The sequence below is a fragment of the Otolemur garnettii genome, unplaced genomic scaffold, assembly GCF_000181295.1.
Source record: "Otolemur garnettii isolate 467f Iridium unplaced genomic scaffold, OtoGar3 scaffold00024, whole genome shotgun sequence".
Lineage (NCBI taxonomy): Eukaryota > Metazoa > Chordata > Mammalia > Primates > Galagidae > Otolemur > Otolemur garnettii.
In genome coordinates this window covers 22,010,887-22,028,152 of record NW_003852419.1, presented here as the reverse complement: position 1 = coordinate 22,028,152, position 17,266 = coordinate 22,010,887, and the positions used below count along the sequence as shown (strand labels likewise).

At 48.3% G+C, this 17,266-nt stretch overlaps 1 protein-coding gene across 1 annotated transcript in view; it reads right to left on the bottom strand.

Moving 5' to 3' along the window:
• Window positions 1-14,682, bottom strand: part of CEP68 (centrosomal protein 68) — a 15,563-nt gene extending 881 nt beyond the window's left edge. Inside the window, exons 1-5 of the mRNA XM_012804025.2 lie at window positions 14,371-14,682; window positions 10,173-11,699; window positions 8,249-8,371; window positions 4,944-5,040; window positions 642-815 (exon numbers count right to left, since the gene is read on the bottom strand). Of these exons, the coding sequence (XP_012659479.1) occupies window positions 646-815; window positions 4,944-5,040; window positions 8,249-8,371; window positions 10,173-11,699; window positions 14,371-14,682 (2,229 nt within the window). The 3' untranslated portion in view covers window positions 642-645. The remainder of the gene's footprint in view (window positions 1-641; window positions 816-4,943; window positions 5,041-8,248; window positions 8,372-10,172; window positions 11,700-14,370) is intronic.
• Between the last annotated feature and the right edge of the window lie 2,584 nt (window positions 14,683-17,266).

The window sequence follows — 17,266 nt, the reverse complement described above, 5'->3', positions numbered from 1 at the left end:
GGCGCCTGCCACAACGCCCGGCCATTTTTTGGTTGCAGCCATCATTGTTTGGCGGGCCGGGCTGGGGATTCAAACCCGCCACCTTAGGTGTTATGTGGCTGGCGCCTTAGCCACTTGAGCCACAGGCGCCGAGCCTATAGAAGACATTTCAGAGAACGTACAGTGCAGTTGTGGAATTCAAAGCACTGACAGTAACAACCTTACAGTGGGTGCTGGGCCCCTTCCTGCTTTCCCAGCCCTTCTTTCCCTTCTGTTAGACTTTCCCAAGGGGGCAAAAGGAAGTTGCACTACTTGTTAAGTCTCTAAGGTGGGGGCTGAAGTAGATGTATACTTATTGGTATTGTGGGTTTCTGTGGCACTTGGTGCTGTCAGGAATGCCTGGAGGTAGAACACATGAGGTGGCGGTGAGCAGACTGCCATAAAAACGGAAGCATGGGGCACCCTCATCCTCAGCAGGCAGCAGGGGTGACACTGAGTAACAGGAAATACCACAGCAAGCTTTTGTTACCACAGGAAGACTAGCAACTTCTTTTTCAGTACCATTGGCTGTCTTGTTCCAATAGCTCTTAGCTCAGCAAGCTTCTATACCCTAATGAACACTAGGGTTGAGGGCAGCTTCTTTCTTGGGTTCTTCTACTTACCAGGTTAAACCCCTTCACATGAGCGCTCCTCTGCTGCCATGGGCTTTTTGTCAGGCATAAGGGTACAACCAGCCAACATGTCCAGAGATGCCAAGATAGAGTCATATAGGCGATCTGCATGGCTCTCCAGCTCATCAGACTGCTTTGCAATCCTCCCAAGGACATCCTTTAAAGCTAACAATGAGGTTCAAAGCTGTTAGACCAAAAAACCCATGCCAAGTGTTGCCCGTAAGCATTTTCAGAGCATACAAGAGGACAGCATTCTGCACAGAATGGGACCTGGCAGTAGTTCAGAATGTACACCTTTTTCAACAGGGATTCTGGGCTCTGTTGCACTTCAACTTCTGATTAAAGCTGAGGAAAGAATTCACTGGTTTCACTTCGGAATTATGTAATTCACAGAAGGGCATATAGAGATGATTCTCTGATGACTGGTGTTATCTGACTTTAGAGATAAAATCATGGGGCACACCCAGATCTGGTCAGGCATAAGGCTTACATGAAATAAAAACAGCATGCAAAGATTCAGATGCTGGACCCTGCCACTGGGTCCTATAAACTTTTGCTGGCTGGAGAGTGGGACTATCATTACATATGGGTGGTCTGATGATGTACTTGAGAATGCTTGTGAACCCTTTTCTGTGGGTCTGCATTTACAGACTTAAAAAGAAAATGATCTGAGAACAGGCTACAACAAGATCGTTAGTGAGGCCAAGATTCCATTCCTACACTGTCAGAGTGTGCATGTGAGGAAGGGATGGGCTAATCAGAGTGCATCATAGCAGGCTTGTTTTTTTCCTCTTTAAAAAAACTTATTTCATTTGTTAAACACAAAGGCTGCCTTAGTTTCCTGCGCCTTTATCAGCTGTGTTAACACACTACTTAGTTTCCTCCCACAGCTGCAACATCTGCCAGCAGAGGAAGGGAGAAGGGAAGCTGCCTATCTGCAGACAGTGCTGACTTGGATGTGTGAAAGGAGAAGGAACACAGGCTGGCTGTGTTGAGATCAGCCCCTAGGGAAACCACATCAGTGCAGTGTCATCAGGGCAGAGTGCTGTCCTGACAAACCATGAGGAGCTGGCAGAAGAGTACAACCAGAGTGTGCAGTAAAGCTTGGCTGTTAGGGCGGCTGGGCTGGGTTTTCCCCTCCACCTTCATCAGACCTTTACCCAGTTTTCCTGTGCACTGCCAGTGCATTTCAGGGAACTTTTATTTTTAACTGTTAAGAATATAGTAGACTTAGGTGGCACCTGTGGTTCAGTGAGTAGGGCACCGGACCCATATACCAAGGGTGGTGGGTTCAAACCCGGCCCCGGCCAAAATGCAACAAAAAAGATTGTGGGCGTTGTGGCAGGCACCTGTAGTCCTAGCTACTCGGGAGGCTGAGGCAAGAGAATCACTTAAGCCCAAGAGCTGGAGGTTGCTGGGAGCTGTGATGCAATGGCACTCTACTGAGGGTGACAAACTGAGACTCTGTCTCTAAAAAAAATTAAAAAAAAAAAGTTAGACTCTCCATCATTCTCCATCTCCACCTCAAAGTGAGACTCTGTCTCTAAAAAAAAAATACAGTTAGACCCTCCATCATCCTCTATCTCTCTGCATTGACACCTCAAGTTGACCTAATTTTCACAAACTGGACATACACCACATGTATGTTATCAGTACAGCAGGCCTGTGACCACTACCAGTTTGTTATAGTCCCATAAGTGGTCAACTTACAGAGGTTCTACTGTATTTGGTTGGGACTAAGTAAAAAGAAAAGCTAGGAAGGATAAAATTGGCATCTTTGTGTGCTGGTTCTACTGGCTCGACAGTTTGTTTCTTCCTGGAGGAAGAAAACAAGTTGTGCACCTACCTAGGGAGATAGTGTGAAGTGTCAAGGGGAACTTGTGATTTTCAAAGCAGCCAACTTCCTAATTATAACAGGCAGAAGACAGGGGCACTGTGTAAATCTGGAATGGCCTGGATACATATCTGAAAAACTACAGAAAACTCTAAACTCTAATTTTCTCCAGTAAAATACCCCTAGATGCCTTTTGAGAGGAAGGCAAAATGGGATATTCTTATTACAGACTAGGCAGTAAAATATTACTGAACTGATTTCTTTGTAGACAGTCTCATTTGGTCACCCCCAGTACAGTGCCGTGCTATCACAGCTCTCAGCAATCTCAAACTCTTGGGCTCAAGTAATTCTGTTGCCTCAGCCTCCCAAGTAGCTGGGACTACAGGTGCCTGCCACAACCTCTGGCTATTTTTAGAGACAGGGTCTTGCTCTGGCTCAGGCTGGTGCTGAACTCATGAGCTCAGGCAATCTTCCTGAGGCCACCCAGAGTGCTAGGATTACAGGCATGAGCCACAGCACCCAACCTGAACTGATTTTTATTTTTTTTTATTTTATTTTTTTTTTGAGACAGAGCCTCAAGCTGTCCCCCTGGGTAGAGTGCCGTGGCATTACAGCTCACAGCAACCTCCAACTCCTAGGCTCAAGCGAGTCTCCTGCCTCCACCTCCCAAGTAGCTGGGACCACAGGCGCCCGCCACAACGCCCAGCTGTTTTTTGGTTGCAGCCATCATTGTTGTTTGGCGGGTCCGGGCTGGGGATTCAAACCTGCCACCTTAGGTGTACGTGGCTAGCGCCTTAGCCGGTTGAGCTATAGGCGCCGAGCCCTGAACTGATTTTTTTAAATGAAGGTCAAAAGCCTATAGCTTTTTAAATTAGGCTGCTTTTACATATGGCCTCTGTGAAGAGAGGAGGTTCTTGGTACTTGAGGTCTTTACTGACCTGCTCAGGCCTCTACACCTTGGGACACTTATAGCAGCAGCGGGGAGCCAGTGTATAGCCAGCCTATCATTCCACCTATGACCTGACACAAATTCACACCTCTGTAAGATGAGAGCAGTAATATTACATATCCATCTTACAAGGCTGTGATTAAATGAAAAAAATTCATGTGCCCACTGTGTGGCCTGTGGAAAATGTTCAGTAAAATGCTTTTGTCATAAGTAGCAAAAGAGCCAGGCACATGTAATTTCTGCCCCCAATAAAAAGCCTAGAACTTTCATGTAAGAAAACACCAGAGAAGCTCAAAGGCCTTAAGAAGGCAGGGGATTGCAAAGGGCTCACTTGAAACACACAAGAAATCACTAACCTGTTGGAAACCCTTAGTGGTCCCTGTCCATCAAAACCCCTCTGCCTAGTCACAGCTTTCAACCCTAGTGATTTTTCTTCCCAAAGTACATCTGGCAATGTCTGGAAACATTTTGGATGGTTACAACTGTGGGGGACGGGAAGATTTGCTGGCATCCAGTGGGGTCAGGGGTGCTGCTAAACATCCTGCAATGCATAGGGCAACCCCCATAGCAAAGGCTCTTGTGACCAGCCCTGCTCTGACCTATCTCCAGTATGCACTTGCCATAGCGCTGACAAGGAAAGCGTGTCCTCACTGCCTCAAGTCCCCAGGGCCTGCCCAGCTTTGCTCATGCTGCTAGATACCTGTGTAAATACCACCTCACTCCAAAACACACACTCAGGCATCATATAGAGGGATCTCTTAGGACTTCACTGTAGTCTTACAGGAAATTGGGCTGCTTTAGGGAGTCTTCTCAGTTGAAGGCTTTAACCTAGCATTCTCCCCTAGTTTATCCTCCATATCATATCTTCACCCCTCTGCCCTGTAAAGACAATAAGGAACATAAATCCTTGGGCATACTCTTGAAGTCTGGTTTTTACACTTTCCTAAATTGGGGAAACTCATCATACAGAATGGGCACAAGCTTGGTTCATGTGCTACTGCCACCCATTCCTCATTACTTCACTACTTCAGTCTATTGCCTTAGAATAGACTGCCTTCAAATCCTTTCGATCAATACAATCTTTTTCTGGAAAAAAAAAAGCCTTCCCAAATCAGAACCAACAGAAGACAACCAGAGCGTTCAACCTGAGCTGAGTGAGGTAGGGATCCACTTAGGGATACCCACTGAATACTCCAGCTACAAACTAAGGACCATTGAATTAAAACCAGGATTCCCCGCCAGAACACCACTAGAAAAATACAGATGCAGATGCAAAAGAGAGTCATTCTTGCAGGCTTGCTGTCCAGTTTCTAATGGACTTACTTTTATGACTATGCCTCCTGTGAGTTTACAGGGCTGGTGGCAGAGAGACCAAGGGAATCTAAGGCAGTGGGTATGTGGAGGCAGGGCTCTTGCAATACTGGCTCCTTATCAGGGACAATGTGAGCCCTTGGGCTTGCTGCTGAGAGGGACGGAGCTCTGGCTAAATTCAAAACCTCGAGCATCTCACCTGGGGTATTATCCAACAGGCACTGAAGAAGAATCTCTCCCTTCTGTAGGACGCTTTCCGTCAGGGACTGATGTTCATCTATATCTTTCTTAAATTGCTTAAAACATATCAGAAAAAGAAAACAAATAAGCTTTGTTTACTATCGTTTTGTAAATTTATTCGAAATGAGCACCATGCAGGGTAGCTCAATTCCCCTCTAATGTGGAAGATTATACCCCACCCAGTCTGCATAATTCCCCAGTAAACAGTGCAGTGGTTGTAACTTCATTCTCTTTGATCTAAAAGTAGATAGCATCAACATTTTCTTTTTTCTGTTTAGTTTGACATCAGAAGATTTTCTTTTCTATGGAAGAAGCTGGAATAGCTTGGAGTGAGGGTTTCCTTGTAGTGCCCACACCTCAGAGGGCTTTCTTGAACTCACAAGGGTAGAGGATACTCAGAATAAATGATTCTATTCTAAGGGGGCTGTCAAAGCTGAACCAGGAGAGATCTGCCATTCAGCTGACCACCTCAGCTTCTCTCCGGCGTCCTCAAGCAGTGCAGTCCTCCAGGGTAACCCAAGCAGCTCATCTGTTCTCCCTTCATGGCCACCAAGCCTTGAGGCTGATTGGCTCTAATGTTCTTTTAGCAGCTAAGAAGTGTGAAGTGAAATCCTTGATTTGCCAAACTTGGTGTTTAACAATTTAAAGTGATAGTTTTACTTTTCTTTCTTTTTTTTTTAGAGAGACAGTCTCATTTTATTGTCCTTGGTAGAGTGCCGTGGCATCACACAGCTCACAGCAACCTCCAACTCCTGGGCTTAGGCAATGCTCTTGCCTCAGCCTCCCGAGTAGCTGGGACTAAAGGTGCCTGCCACAACACCTGGCTGATTTTTGTTGTTGTTGTTGTTGCTGCAGTTTGGCCAGGTCTGGGTTTGAACCCGCCATGCTCAATAGAAGGGGCTGGCACCTTACCCACTGAGCCACAGGCACCGCCCCCATAGTTTTACTTTGTGATTTACTATTTTCCTATCTTTAGTTTTCCTTTGCCCTGATGCCTATACTTATATATTATTTTATTCTCCGATACTGTATGTCAGGGGTCCTCAAACTTTATTTAAACAGGGGGCCAGTTCACTGTCCCTCAGACTGTTGGAGGGCCGGACTGCAGGCCCCGGGACAAGTCGGCTGCTAAGCAGGACAGGCAGCAGCGGCAAAAACACGCGGCGGCTGGATAAATGTCCTAGGTGGGCTACATGTGGCCCGCAGGCTGTAAAGTTTGAGGATGCCTGCATGTGGTTTATATGCTACCTCAACCCTACTGTGTTATTAAGAGAAAGTGCAAGTATGTAAGAAAATAAGTGACAGTTAAGATATGTGAACATATACACATTTGCTTACAAAAGTAGGTCTTCATCTAAGCACAAGTCAAGGTAGCTTAGATGTACGCATAAGCCATGCACCATTCTGTATGGGGAAAGGGTTCATGGTTTAGTCCCACATTGTGACCTAGTTGAATGGGTGACCTAAGTGGCTTAAGCCTTACTGACCTAGGGGTAAATCCTAGTCCAGATCGCAGCTCTACCCACAAAACGAAATGGCTTTTGGCTAGCTTGGAAACTGAAGCTGATGGCATGAGGAGTAAAAGGAGGGAATGGAGTTATCTATTTGTACCTAGTCTGCCAGTATAGAAAGGCCACACAGTTAAGTCTAACGGGGTAGGTTCCTTTCCTGTAGTGGTACACTACCCTGCACCTCCAGGGGGTGGGCCCTGCACAGCTAGGCGCACAAATGCAGTCTGCACACAGGACCCCTGGACTCCGCCATCCTTTCCTCCCTTCACCTCACTCTGGGGGAGGGACTTACGGTAACCTCTCCACACCACAGGAATAGCATCCCCACTAGGGCAGAGAAACTGGTCCAGCCCACTTAGGCCAGAGAATGTTCCTCTCCTAAATTTAAGTTGGCTCCAAGGTGGAAAACAAAGGCATCTATTAGCTGGGATGTGGTCCCAGCAAGGGCCCAAGTCAGCTCAGCCGGGCTGTGGAGCCTTGGCTCATGCACATGTAAATCACACCCTCTTATGCTTGGTTAGGCTATAAGGTTGCAGAAATTTGAAGAACTGTCCTGGAAAACTCCATCTATACTAGCATCAAGCTGAAACCACAGATATTACCTGCGTTCCTTCATGAAGAGGTTAGAAAGGCTTGGCTATCTGGATATGCTAGAAATCAGTCAGTAGTTCAGCAAGGTTAACATCATGCTGAGGGATAACAACTATATGATTTACCCTCCAAATCAGGTCACTTCTGAGGATGAAAGAGGACCTATGATTATGCCAGAATAATAGGCACAAACTGGGACCTATAGTCACCCTAAAAGCACTTACTCTAGGATCAAGATAACAAAAATCCACAAAAATTTTTTAAAAAAACAAAACCTTAATGAAAAAGAAAAACACACCCCCCCCCAAACCTAAACATATAAACAAGCAAACTCGTGTCAGATTTTTGTTTAAATACTGTCAAAATGCCCTGTTGTATATGTTGTAAGTACAATTTCAGCTCCCATCCTTAAATAGCAGTGCAGTCCAGCAGTTCTGTGCTGATGGCACTGGTCAGTATGGTAGCCTTTAGACAACTGTGGTGCTTGAGCATGAAGAATGCGGCTAGAGCAACTGAAAAATCTGAATTGTAATGTCACTTAAAGAGGTGTCTGTAACTAGTGGCTTCACAATAGGGCCCATCTGTACTAAAAATTTCTGAGACATTGCAAAACATTGCAAATCACTCTAAAGTATTTTTGATTCAAGATAAACATAATTTATTTTTTTCTATATTCTACTGGCCTGGCAAATATCTTGTGCATTTTACAAAGTTTTTATCATTAAGAATTTGAAAGGGGGGAGTGCTGCCTTATGCCTGTAATCCCAGCACTCTGGCAAGCCAAGGTGGGTGAATTGCTTGAGCTCAGGAGTTTGAGACCAGCCTAAGCCAGAGCAAGACCCCATCTCTAAAAAACAGCCATGTGATGCGGTGGGCACCTGTAGTCCCAGCTACTGGGGAGGCTGAGGCAAGACAATCGCTTGAGCCTAAGAGTTTGAGGTTGCTGTGAGCTATGATATTACAGCACTCTACTGAGGGTGACAAAGACTCTATCAATCAATCAATAAGGAATTCGAAAAGGGCATCTGATTAGATTTCAGGTACAACCATCAACTGAATTACAATATACCAGGTATCAGTTATTTGAGATTTTACTTTGTAATCAAGTAACTTAGCCACAACTCCATGAGTGAACAAGCCAGAGCCAGGACCACATTATTACCCGGTAAAGCTGCAGAGAAGACTTGAGACCCGTGAGATTGGATCTGGGCAGAGTCTTGTGGTCAGTAATATCTGCAACATTATACAGCCAGCGGATTAGCTCTTCCAGCTGACAGCAAAATGTCTGTGGAGACAAAAGAATACATGGCATGACTGCCTGAACTGTTATGCTTTCCCTCACCGAGGCATTGCTCTCTGTCCTCTCTGCCTGTTCCTACCCCACAGCTCTAGACTTCCCTCTGCCAGGACAATGGGAAGTCCCACTTGGTACTGTCTCCTCACAGCCTGATGTGACAGCAGAAATGACAGGCTGAGAGAATCCAGCCCTGCAGCTGGGAATGGAATAGCCCAGAGGAGGTACCCCTGCCACAGAAACCAATCTTATATCAGGACCATTACTACAAAACTGTAAAATCAATGCCTGGAATCATGACTAACCTGACCCACAGCCCAAACCAACTTTACCTTATGGTTTCTCAATCTTTGATCACAAAAGAAGGGTATAAGGCTGGGCACAGTGGCTCACCCCTTGGAGGCTGAGGCAGGTGGACTGTCTGAGTTCATGGGTTTGAGACCAGCCTGAGCAAGAGCAAGACCCTGTCTCTAAAAATGGCAGGGCATTGTGATGGGTGCCTGTAGTCCCAGGTAGTTGGGAGGCTGAGGCAAGAGAGTCACTTGAGCCCAAGAGTTTGAGGTTGCTGTGAGCTATGTCGCCATAGCACTCTACTGAGGGTCACAAAGTAAGACTGTGTCTCAAAAAAAAAAAAAATGATAAGAAAAGAAAGGTATGGCTCGGCGCCTGTGACTCAAGTGGCTAAGGCGCCAGCCACGTACACCCAAGGTGGCGGGTTCGAATCCAGCCTGGGCCCGCCAAGCAATAATGATGGCTGCAACCAAAAAATAGCTGGGTGTTGTGGTCCCAGCTACTCGGGAGGCTGAGGCAAGAGACTCGCTTGAGCCCAGAAGTTAGAGGTTGCTGTGAGCTGTGATGCCACAGCACTCTACCCAAAGGGACAGCTTGAGGCTCCTGTCTCACAAAAAAAAAGAAAGGTATATAGCATTGGTCCCACTGTTTCACAGGACAAGTCAAATCCATGTGACATCCTGAGGTTAAAGCCCCCCTTGAGTACTAGGGACAGTTCGTGGCTCACAGGCCACCCACCATGCTGCAGTGATGATATAGCATCTGAGTGCTCACTGGAGAGGCAGGGCAGTGGAACACTCAGGCTGTGGTGAGAAAGTACCTTCCAGAACCTTCAGCATGTTTCTGGGACTACAAAAGTCCTCAACATAAATTATTTTAATTAATTCACACAACATCCCAAAAGGCAGGGATCTACATTTCACGAAAGAGCAAACTCAAGAGACTGATGCTAAATTCCAAAGACAGCAGGGCCATGATTTCAATTCATATGTCGGACTCTGAAAACCCTCTTCCACACAGTATTAATTTTGCCTCTAGATATTAATAGGTGTTCCAAAACAGAAGGGTCAGGGCCAAGAAGTCTAGGAAACTGTACATCTAATGCCCCTGACTTTATACAAACACACCACTTTGCCAAATAAAGCTCTGAAAGTCCTACACTCAAGAAAGCCACTTACTTTTGTTTAGCCCAGTGTTTCCCAAAGGTGTCTGGGCTCAGATCCTTTTTGTGTGGAACACCTCTGAGTTGGGAAGCAGCCACACCCCTCTACCTGGGTTAAATCACTAAATTACTTAACCTCTCTCTGCCTTTTTCTCCAGTGAAATGAGAATAGTACTTACTAATCTAGTAAAAGTGTAAAGACCAAATAAGGTACAGCAAGCACAGTGCCTGGCAAAAAAAAGTGGTCAATGAACATTAGCAAGTTTTATTATGTAGTAGACTGGGGAAGAAGAGATGAGAAACCTGGCCACGGAGCCTCTTCATGTTGGATGTCTTTACCTTCACACACTGCACCAGCGACTCTTTTCCCTGCTCGCCACCTTTCCTGGGAAGCTGCCCTTCAGCGCTTGGGTCTGAGAATGACCACCGGTCCAACATAGCTGGCAAGGAGGGGTGTGTTTTCAATAGTCCAGAGGTGACCCCAAGGGCCTGGCTGCTCACCAGACTCCCTTCCTCTGCAGAGTCCCGGGCACGGATGATGGAGCGCAGGAAACAGTGGTTCTGTCCCTCAGTTTCACCAGGCCTTCGCAGTGCAGCCGCAGGGGGAAGCTGGCTTTGGCTGGAGTCAGACGGGAAGGAAGCTGGCCCATCACTGTCTGACACTTCCAGGGAGCTCTGCCCTTTGGCAGCCCGGGTAGGCAGGGTAACCAAGGTGGGAACAGAACCCAGGTATGAAAACAAACTAGAAACCTGCGTGAGCCGAGCGGGCAGGGCGAGGTACTCGTCATCACTCTCCACTTCCTCTTCTGCTTTCCATCTAGACTCTGCATAAGCAGGATGCCAGTTACCCTGGCTGGCCTTCTGGTTCTCTGTCCTAGATGAGGGCCACCCGCTGTCCTGTTTCCTCTGCTGGGGAGAACCCACCTCAAGGTTCTTGCCCATGTATGACCAGTCCTTTCCCTTCAGGGCTGGCACTCTGCTCTCCCAAGGAGCATCCCTACTGCCTGGGGCTCTGGGGGTAGATGTGAGCTGGCTACAAGATGCCAAGCCCATGCTGCCCTGCTTCTGGGGTACACCAGAGGGCCACCACTTAATGCTTGGCTCTCTCGACCCAGAAAATGGCAGCGCAGTGACCTCTGCTGGTAGGCAACTGGGGGAGACATTAGTGGGTGATTTGAGGGTGCTTGCTGGGGAGATAGAGAAGCTATCCAGGTCTACACCTGAGTCCTGCAGGACAGGGTCAGTCAGCACTCGGCTATCAAGGTGCTTTGGGAGCTGAGGCCCAGGCCTCAGTGGGTAAGTATAGTCAAGCAGGTCTTCATACTCTTTATTTGGATTCCAGAGAGGGGACTGGCGATCAGGTGAGGGAGGCAGGGAGTCCGGCAGCACGCAGGCCCAGTACTCAGCCTGGAAGGAGAGGCGCCGCTGGCCTAGCCCAGGAGCATCACCCCCTGAGACCACAGGCTGTGGTGACCACTTGAACTGAGGCCCTAGTCCCACCACAGAGGGATTCCGTTCCTGGGGAACAACCAGCTTCTGGGAGGAGGTGGCCTTGGCAAGGGAGCAATTCTGGGTCTCCACTTTCTCCTGTTGACTCTGAAAACTGCTGCCCATAGAGGAGGCTGAGTTGTTGCAGCTGGAAAGCTGAGGAACAGTGGCACCTTGGCTCACCATGGCCTTCTGCTGGGATGGGAAAGGGAACCCTGAGCTGTGAGGCTGCTGGCTGAGGTCCAGCACCTGAGGCAAATCATCTGGGGATGGATTCTCTTCGGTGTCAGCATTGTGTCCTGAGCAAAGAGCTGTAGTCCTGGGAAGAGTAAGAGTCTGAGGTAGCTCCCCAGAGGTAGAAAGCTTGGATTCCTCCATCTGTAGTGGTAAGAGGGATGGAAAAAGCACTCAGGTTAAAGTCATCAAACCAGATGCCTGTTTTATTTTTATTTATTTATTTATTTTTTAAGACAGAGTCTCATTCTGTTGCTCACACTAAAGTGACGTGGAGTCAGCCTATCTCACAACAACCTCAAACTCCTGGGTTCAAGTGATCTTCCTGTCTCGGCCTCCCAAGTAGCTGGGACTACAGGTGCTCTGCTCATTTTTCTATTTTTAGTAGAAATGGGGAGTCTCACTCTTGCTCAGGCTGGTCTCAAACTCCTGAGCTCAAGCAATTCACCTGCCTTGGCCTCCTAGAAAGCTAGGATTATAGGCATGACCCACTGTGCTCAGCTTAAATATCTTTCTTAGATAACTCAAGAGCTTCGGCTCAGCGCCCGTGGCTCAAGTGGCTAAGGCGCCAGCCACGTACACCCGAGGTGGCAGGTTCGAATCCAGCCCAGGCCCACCAAACAACAATGACGGCTGCAACCAAAAAATAGCTGGGCATTGTGGTGGGTGCCTGTGGTCCCAGCTACTTGGGAGGCTGAGGCAGGAGACTTGCTTGAGCCCAGGAGTTGGAGGTTGCTATGAGCTATGATGCCATGGCACTCTACCCAGGGGGACAGCTTGAGGCTCTGTCTCAAAAGAAAAAGAGCTTCCTTGTGGGCCCAGAAGGTAGGAAAAATCTCTAAATACTGCCAGCATTACTGAGACCAGCCTGCTCTGTGACTGTGTCCTCTCTCAGTCAACCCTGTCCCCAGCCCTCTCAAAGTTGTTCTTGGATACACTGCCTAAGCCCTGAGAAGCACATTCCAGCAGATGGAACCCTCAATCGTTCTCCTGCTAACAGGAGACATCCAAAGCCAGTAGGCAAAGCCAGTAGGCACCACCTCGCTCAGCTCACACGTCAGCATAACTGAACACTGGCAGAATGAGTCACTCATCTCAGCTTTTTCACTTTGGACTTTTTATCTGCTCGATGGAGAACTTACCCCTGAGGGAGGCAGGACAGCACTGTGGCTAAGGGCACAGACTTTGGAACCAGAAAGATCTGACGTCAACCCCAACTTCTGCCACCTTCCCAATGCATGACTTTGAGCTTTACCTCCCATCTCCGTGAAATGGGGCTGATATAGCACCACCTCCTCAGGAGGTGAGGACTGAATCAGCTCATGTGTGAAAAGCACATAGAATCAACAAACAACACCCATCATGGCCATAAGCACCAGACTCAAACTCAGGGAACAAAACTCTTGGGTCTGCTTATTTGCTTCCTGCCTCACTGACTCTCTGGCTCACAGGTGCCAGGGCCTCCCACTGCCCCTTGCTCCCAGGCCCAGCCTCCGTCATCTCCCAGTCTCACTCAGAGCCTCCTCCCAGGATAGTGCTCCATGAGGGAAGTGGGCAGCAGCCAGGGCCACAATGACACTGAAATCAAAGCCATTCTCAGGAAAGGCCTTGGCAAACAGACTATAAAAGGAAGTCAGGGCTGGGAGGGACAGATCATTAAGGTCACCCTCCCAATTATGCTGAAAGCTTGAAAGATTTGGTGATTTGCTTATAGTCATAGAAGCTGGTAGAAGTCTCTGTCCTGTGTATCTCCCACTAGAAGAGGCTGCCTGGGAGTCAGGGAAGCCCAAGTTTTCCTTAACAAGGAACAGTGGCTCGGCGCTCATAGCTCAGTGAGTTCAAGCCCGGCTGGGCCTGCTAAACAACAATGACAACTGCAACCAAAAATAGCTGGGTGTTGGGGCAGGCGCCTATAGTCCCATCTACTCGAGAGGCTGAGTCAAGAGAATCACTTAAGCCCAAGAGTTTGAGGTTGCTGTAAGCTATGATACCACGGAACTCTACCAAGGGCAACAGCTTGAGACTGTGTCTCAAAGCAAAAAACCCAAACAAACAGAAAAACTCCGCAAGGGACTGTGCTGCCAACCACAGGGGCTCTAAGGCTGACAGGTCCCCTGGTTCCAAAGACCAGTCTCAGAACCCAGGAGCCCACGGCCTTTGGCCCTCCATTCCCAGATCTCTTCCAGGTCCTCCCCAATTCAGAAACAGGACAGGGCTCCCTTTGCCAGAGCTCTCTTGCCCTACTCTTCAGGTCAGCAGAGTCTTGGCCAGATAGCCTAGTCCTCAAAAAGGTCATTGTTCACACCCTTGAGGAACAGGAGATGCTGCAGACAGAGCCCCTGCGGCCCTGAGGCCCAGCTCTCTAAGTGAACCTGTAAAACAGGTTCAGATTTCTTTTTTTTTTTGAGACAGAGCCTCAAGCTGTTCCCCTGGGTAAAGTGCCGTGGCATCACAGCTCACAGCAGCCTCCAACTCCTGGGCTCAAGCGAGTCTCCTGCCTTAGCCTCCCAAGTAGCTGGGACCACAGGCACCAGCCACAACGCCCGGCTATTTTTTTGTTGCAGCCGTCATTGCTGTTTGGCGGGCTGGGCTGGATTGGAACCTGCCACCTCAGGTGTACATGGCTGGTGCCTCAGCCACTTGAACCACAAGTGCCGAGCCTGGGCTCAGATTTCTGTAGAACAGAAATCATCACACCCAGGCTCCTCTAGCTTCCCATCCTACAGTGGCTAGGAAAGGATGCAAGATGGCAAGGAAATGCAGGAACAAACTCCCAAGGAGAGCACAGGGTCAATACACAGTCCTTAATACCTACCTGGCTTCCCACAGAGTGCAAAAAGTCTCCAGTCCCCGCGCTGGCAGGAGGATGCAGGCAACGAGGGGCAGGCTCAGGACCATCAGCCACCAGCTCTCTGTTGGCTCCAGAGGTGCAGGCAGGGGCAGGGGGCTTCTCTGCCCCCCACACAGGGGAGATGGGTCCTCCCGCCACTTCCAGGCAGTGGGGCTGCTCCCTGCTCACAGGCTCTGGGGTATCCCCCTCTGGCTCCCCACAGCTACATCTCCTGTAGGACACGGCCTTGGTGCCTACAGATGCTTCCACCTCTGCTTCTTCTTCACCCAGGGCCATTGAGACTCCCTAGGTCAGGGTTCCCTTAAAGCTTTCGGCTTCCTAGAAAAAGGGAAGAGAAAAACATAAAAGTTCTACACCTGTGTCCAAGAAACCTTGCTTTTTAATGATTAAGGCAAACATTTTTTTTTTGGTCAAAAAAAAAGGAAACAAATGGTGGCTACTTCCTCAGGGGAACAGTGAGGTCCACCTTTTCTTTGGCCCTAGACCCTTCCAAAGGGGAAGCAGACATACATCATTTTGTCCTCTGCTTTTACATACAGTGGCCGGTACCATCCCCCCTGAGCAGGCACTCAGGAGGGTCAATATAGGTCCAAACTAAAGTCAAGCCTTTTCACTCTGTCCCTTTGGCTCAACCCCACTGGGTAAGAGGCCTGGTTGGCACTCCCATGCTCAGTCCCAGAGCAGTTCTGTTTGGCTTAAGTGTGCCAGCAAGAGCTGCTGCCAGGAGCACTGGTAGGATGTGGCTGGGGGCTGAAACACCTATAGGAGGAAGACCAACGATGGGAGGATTTAGAAGGGGAAGCAAGGGGCATGCCAGTGCCCAGGATGTCAGCAGCCTCTTAGTGTGCACTGTGTCAACCTCAAAGCTCAAAATTGGACAGAAATATCTTTGTTTCCTCACAGACAGAAGGCAAAGCGATAGTAAGAGGTGGCTGCTGATAGAGGCAGGGGAGCCTGCAGAGAGGGAGGTGGCCATGGCGGTGGGCCATCCTCCTTGGCTCACCAAAAACACAACCTAGGTGGGCACCACCGTGCCCTGAGACGGCCCGGAGTAAGGGGTCTTACTCCACCCTGTCTGCCTGGGCACACGAGGCTGCAGGCCAATTCAGAGGTGACTCTAAAGAAGAGTAAACACTTCATGGGTATACTCCTTTAATTTTCACAACCACCAGATAGAGCAGGAACTAATCAGAAAAACAATTTTTTTGATGACAGGTAATAATATATGGCTCAAATATAAAATATACTATTTTATACTATACTATAGTATACTATAGCTGACCTATAGTCAGCTGCTGCCCGGCACCCTGAACTGCTGAGACAGGCTCTGGCTATCTGTGACCCTGAACTAGAATAAGTAGGTAAATAATTATTCTACTTGCTTTTATTCACCTTTCTTAAATGTGCTGTATAGCTCACATTTATCTAAATGTGTAACATTAGAAGTGTTTTGGGTTTTCATTTATAAGTTTGGCGAAATTTTTGTGACCAGGAACATATTACAGAACAGAACTCCTGTTTGTGTCAATCAGACTATGGCAAAAGTGGTTTTGCTGCAGGTCCTTTTGTAGCACAGAGTCACAGTTCCAAGAACCTATCTTACAACGTCAGGTGAGGACTTAACTAAGCACGGAGAGCTTCCTTTCTTTTTCATCACTGCCCAGTGCTGTATGTCAGCATAAGAACACATTCTAGTTTATTTCACTGGTCTCTTATTAATAAATATTTGGGTTATCGCTAATCTTTTGCTATTACAAACAATACTATGATGAATAAGCACGCACACACAGAGGTGCTGCCATAGTCACAGCATCGACAGTATTAGAACTGCTGAGGGGATGGGTACCCGCAGGCATGCTTCTGACACACGCTGCCTGAGGGCCCTTTACTGGTTGCTATCAGTGTCCACGGGCACCAGTACATGTTGAGTGCCACATGGTTCCCATGGAAGTGAAGGGCTCTAACGCTCACTTTGAAAAAGGGGTAACTAGGACTCCAAGAGAGTCAATTCCAAGATTATTTGACTCTAGAACCAACATGAGAACAAGTTATAAGACAGATGAACGCATATAGCACAAGAGGGGGAAGACTGACAGAGGGACAAGGAGAAGAGTGACTGAGTCCTGCTGAGACACAGATCTTCATGGAGTCACATCCTCACCTGTGGCTCTTTAAGAAACTGTACATAAAGACATTTATAGGCAAATCTTCACTATGATGGGCAAAGCTGAGCCCATAGACTGGAAAAAGGGTGAAGGCTGAATCTAGCTCACAACTCCCAACTGCTACTTCTTGCCCTATTCCTAAAAACTCTCTCAGTGGGGCTCGGCGCCTATAGCTCAACCGGCTAAGGCGCCAGCCACGTACACCTAAGGTGGCGGGTTCGAATCCCCAGCCCGGACCCGCCAAACAACAATGACGGCTGCAACCAAAAGGTGGCCGGGCGTTGTGGCGGGCGCCTGTGGTCCCAGCTACTTGGGAGGCGGAGGCAGGAGACTCGCTTGAGCCCAGGAGTTGGAGGTTGCTGTGAGCTGTGATGCCACGGCACTCTGCCCAGGGGGACAGCTTGAGGCTCTGTCTAAAAAAAAAAAAAAAAAACTCTCTCAGTGGCCAGAGCTCTGCCCCCTCCCTTATCAAACAATATGGTCTTGAGGGAGGTGCTGGAATAAGATGATGCTGGGGCAAGAGTGGGCTGCAGCTCAGCACCTGTGGCTCAAGCGGCTAAGGCACCAGCCACATACACCTGAGCTGGTGGGTTTGAATCCAGCCCAGGCCCGCCAAAAAAAAAAAAAAAAAAGAGTGGGCGGCAAACTAACTCTGTTTTTTTTTTTTTTTTTTAAGAGTTGGGGGTCTCGTTATG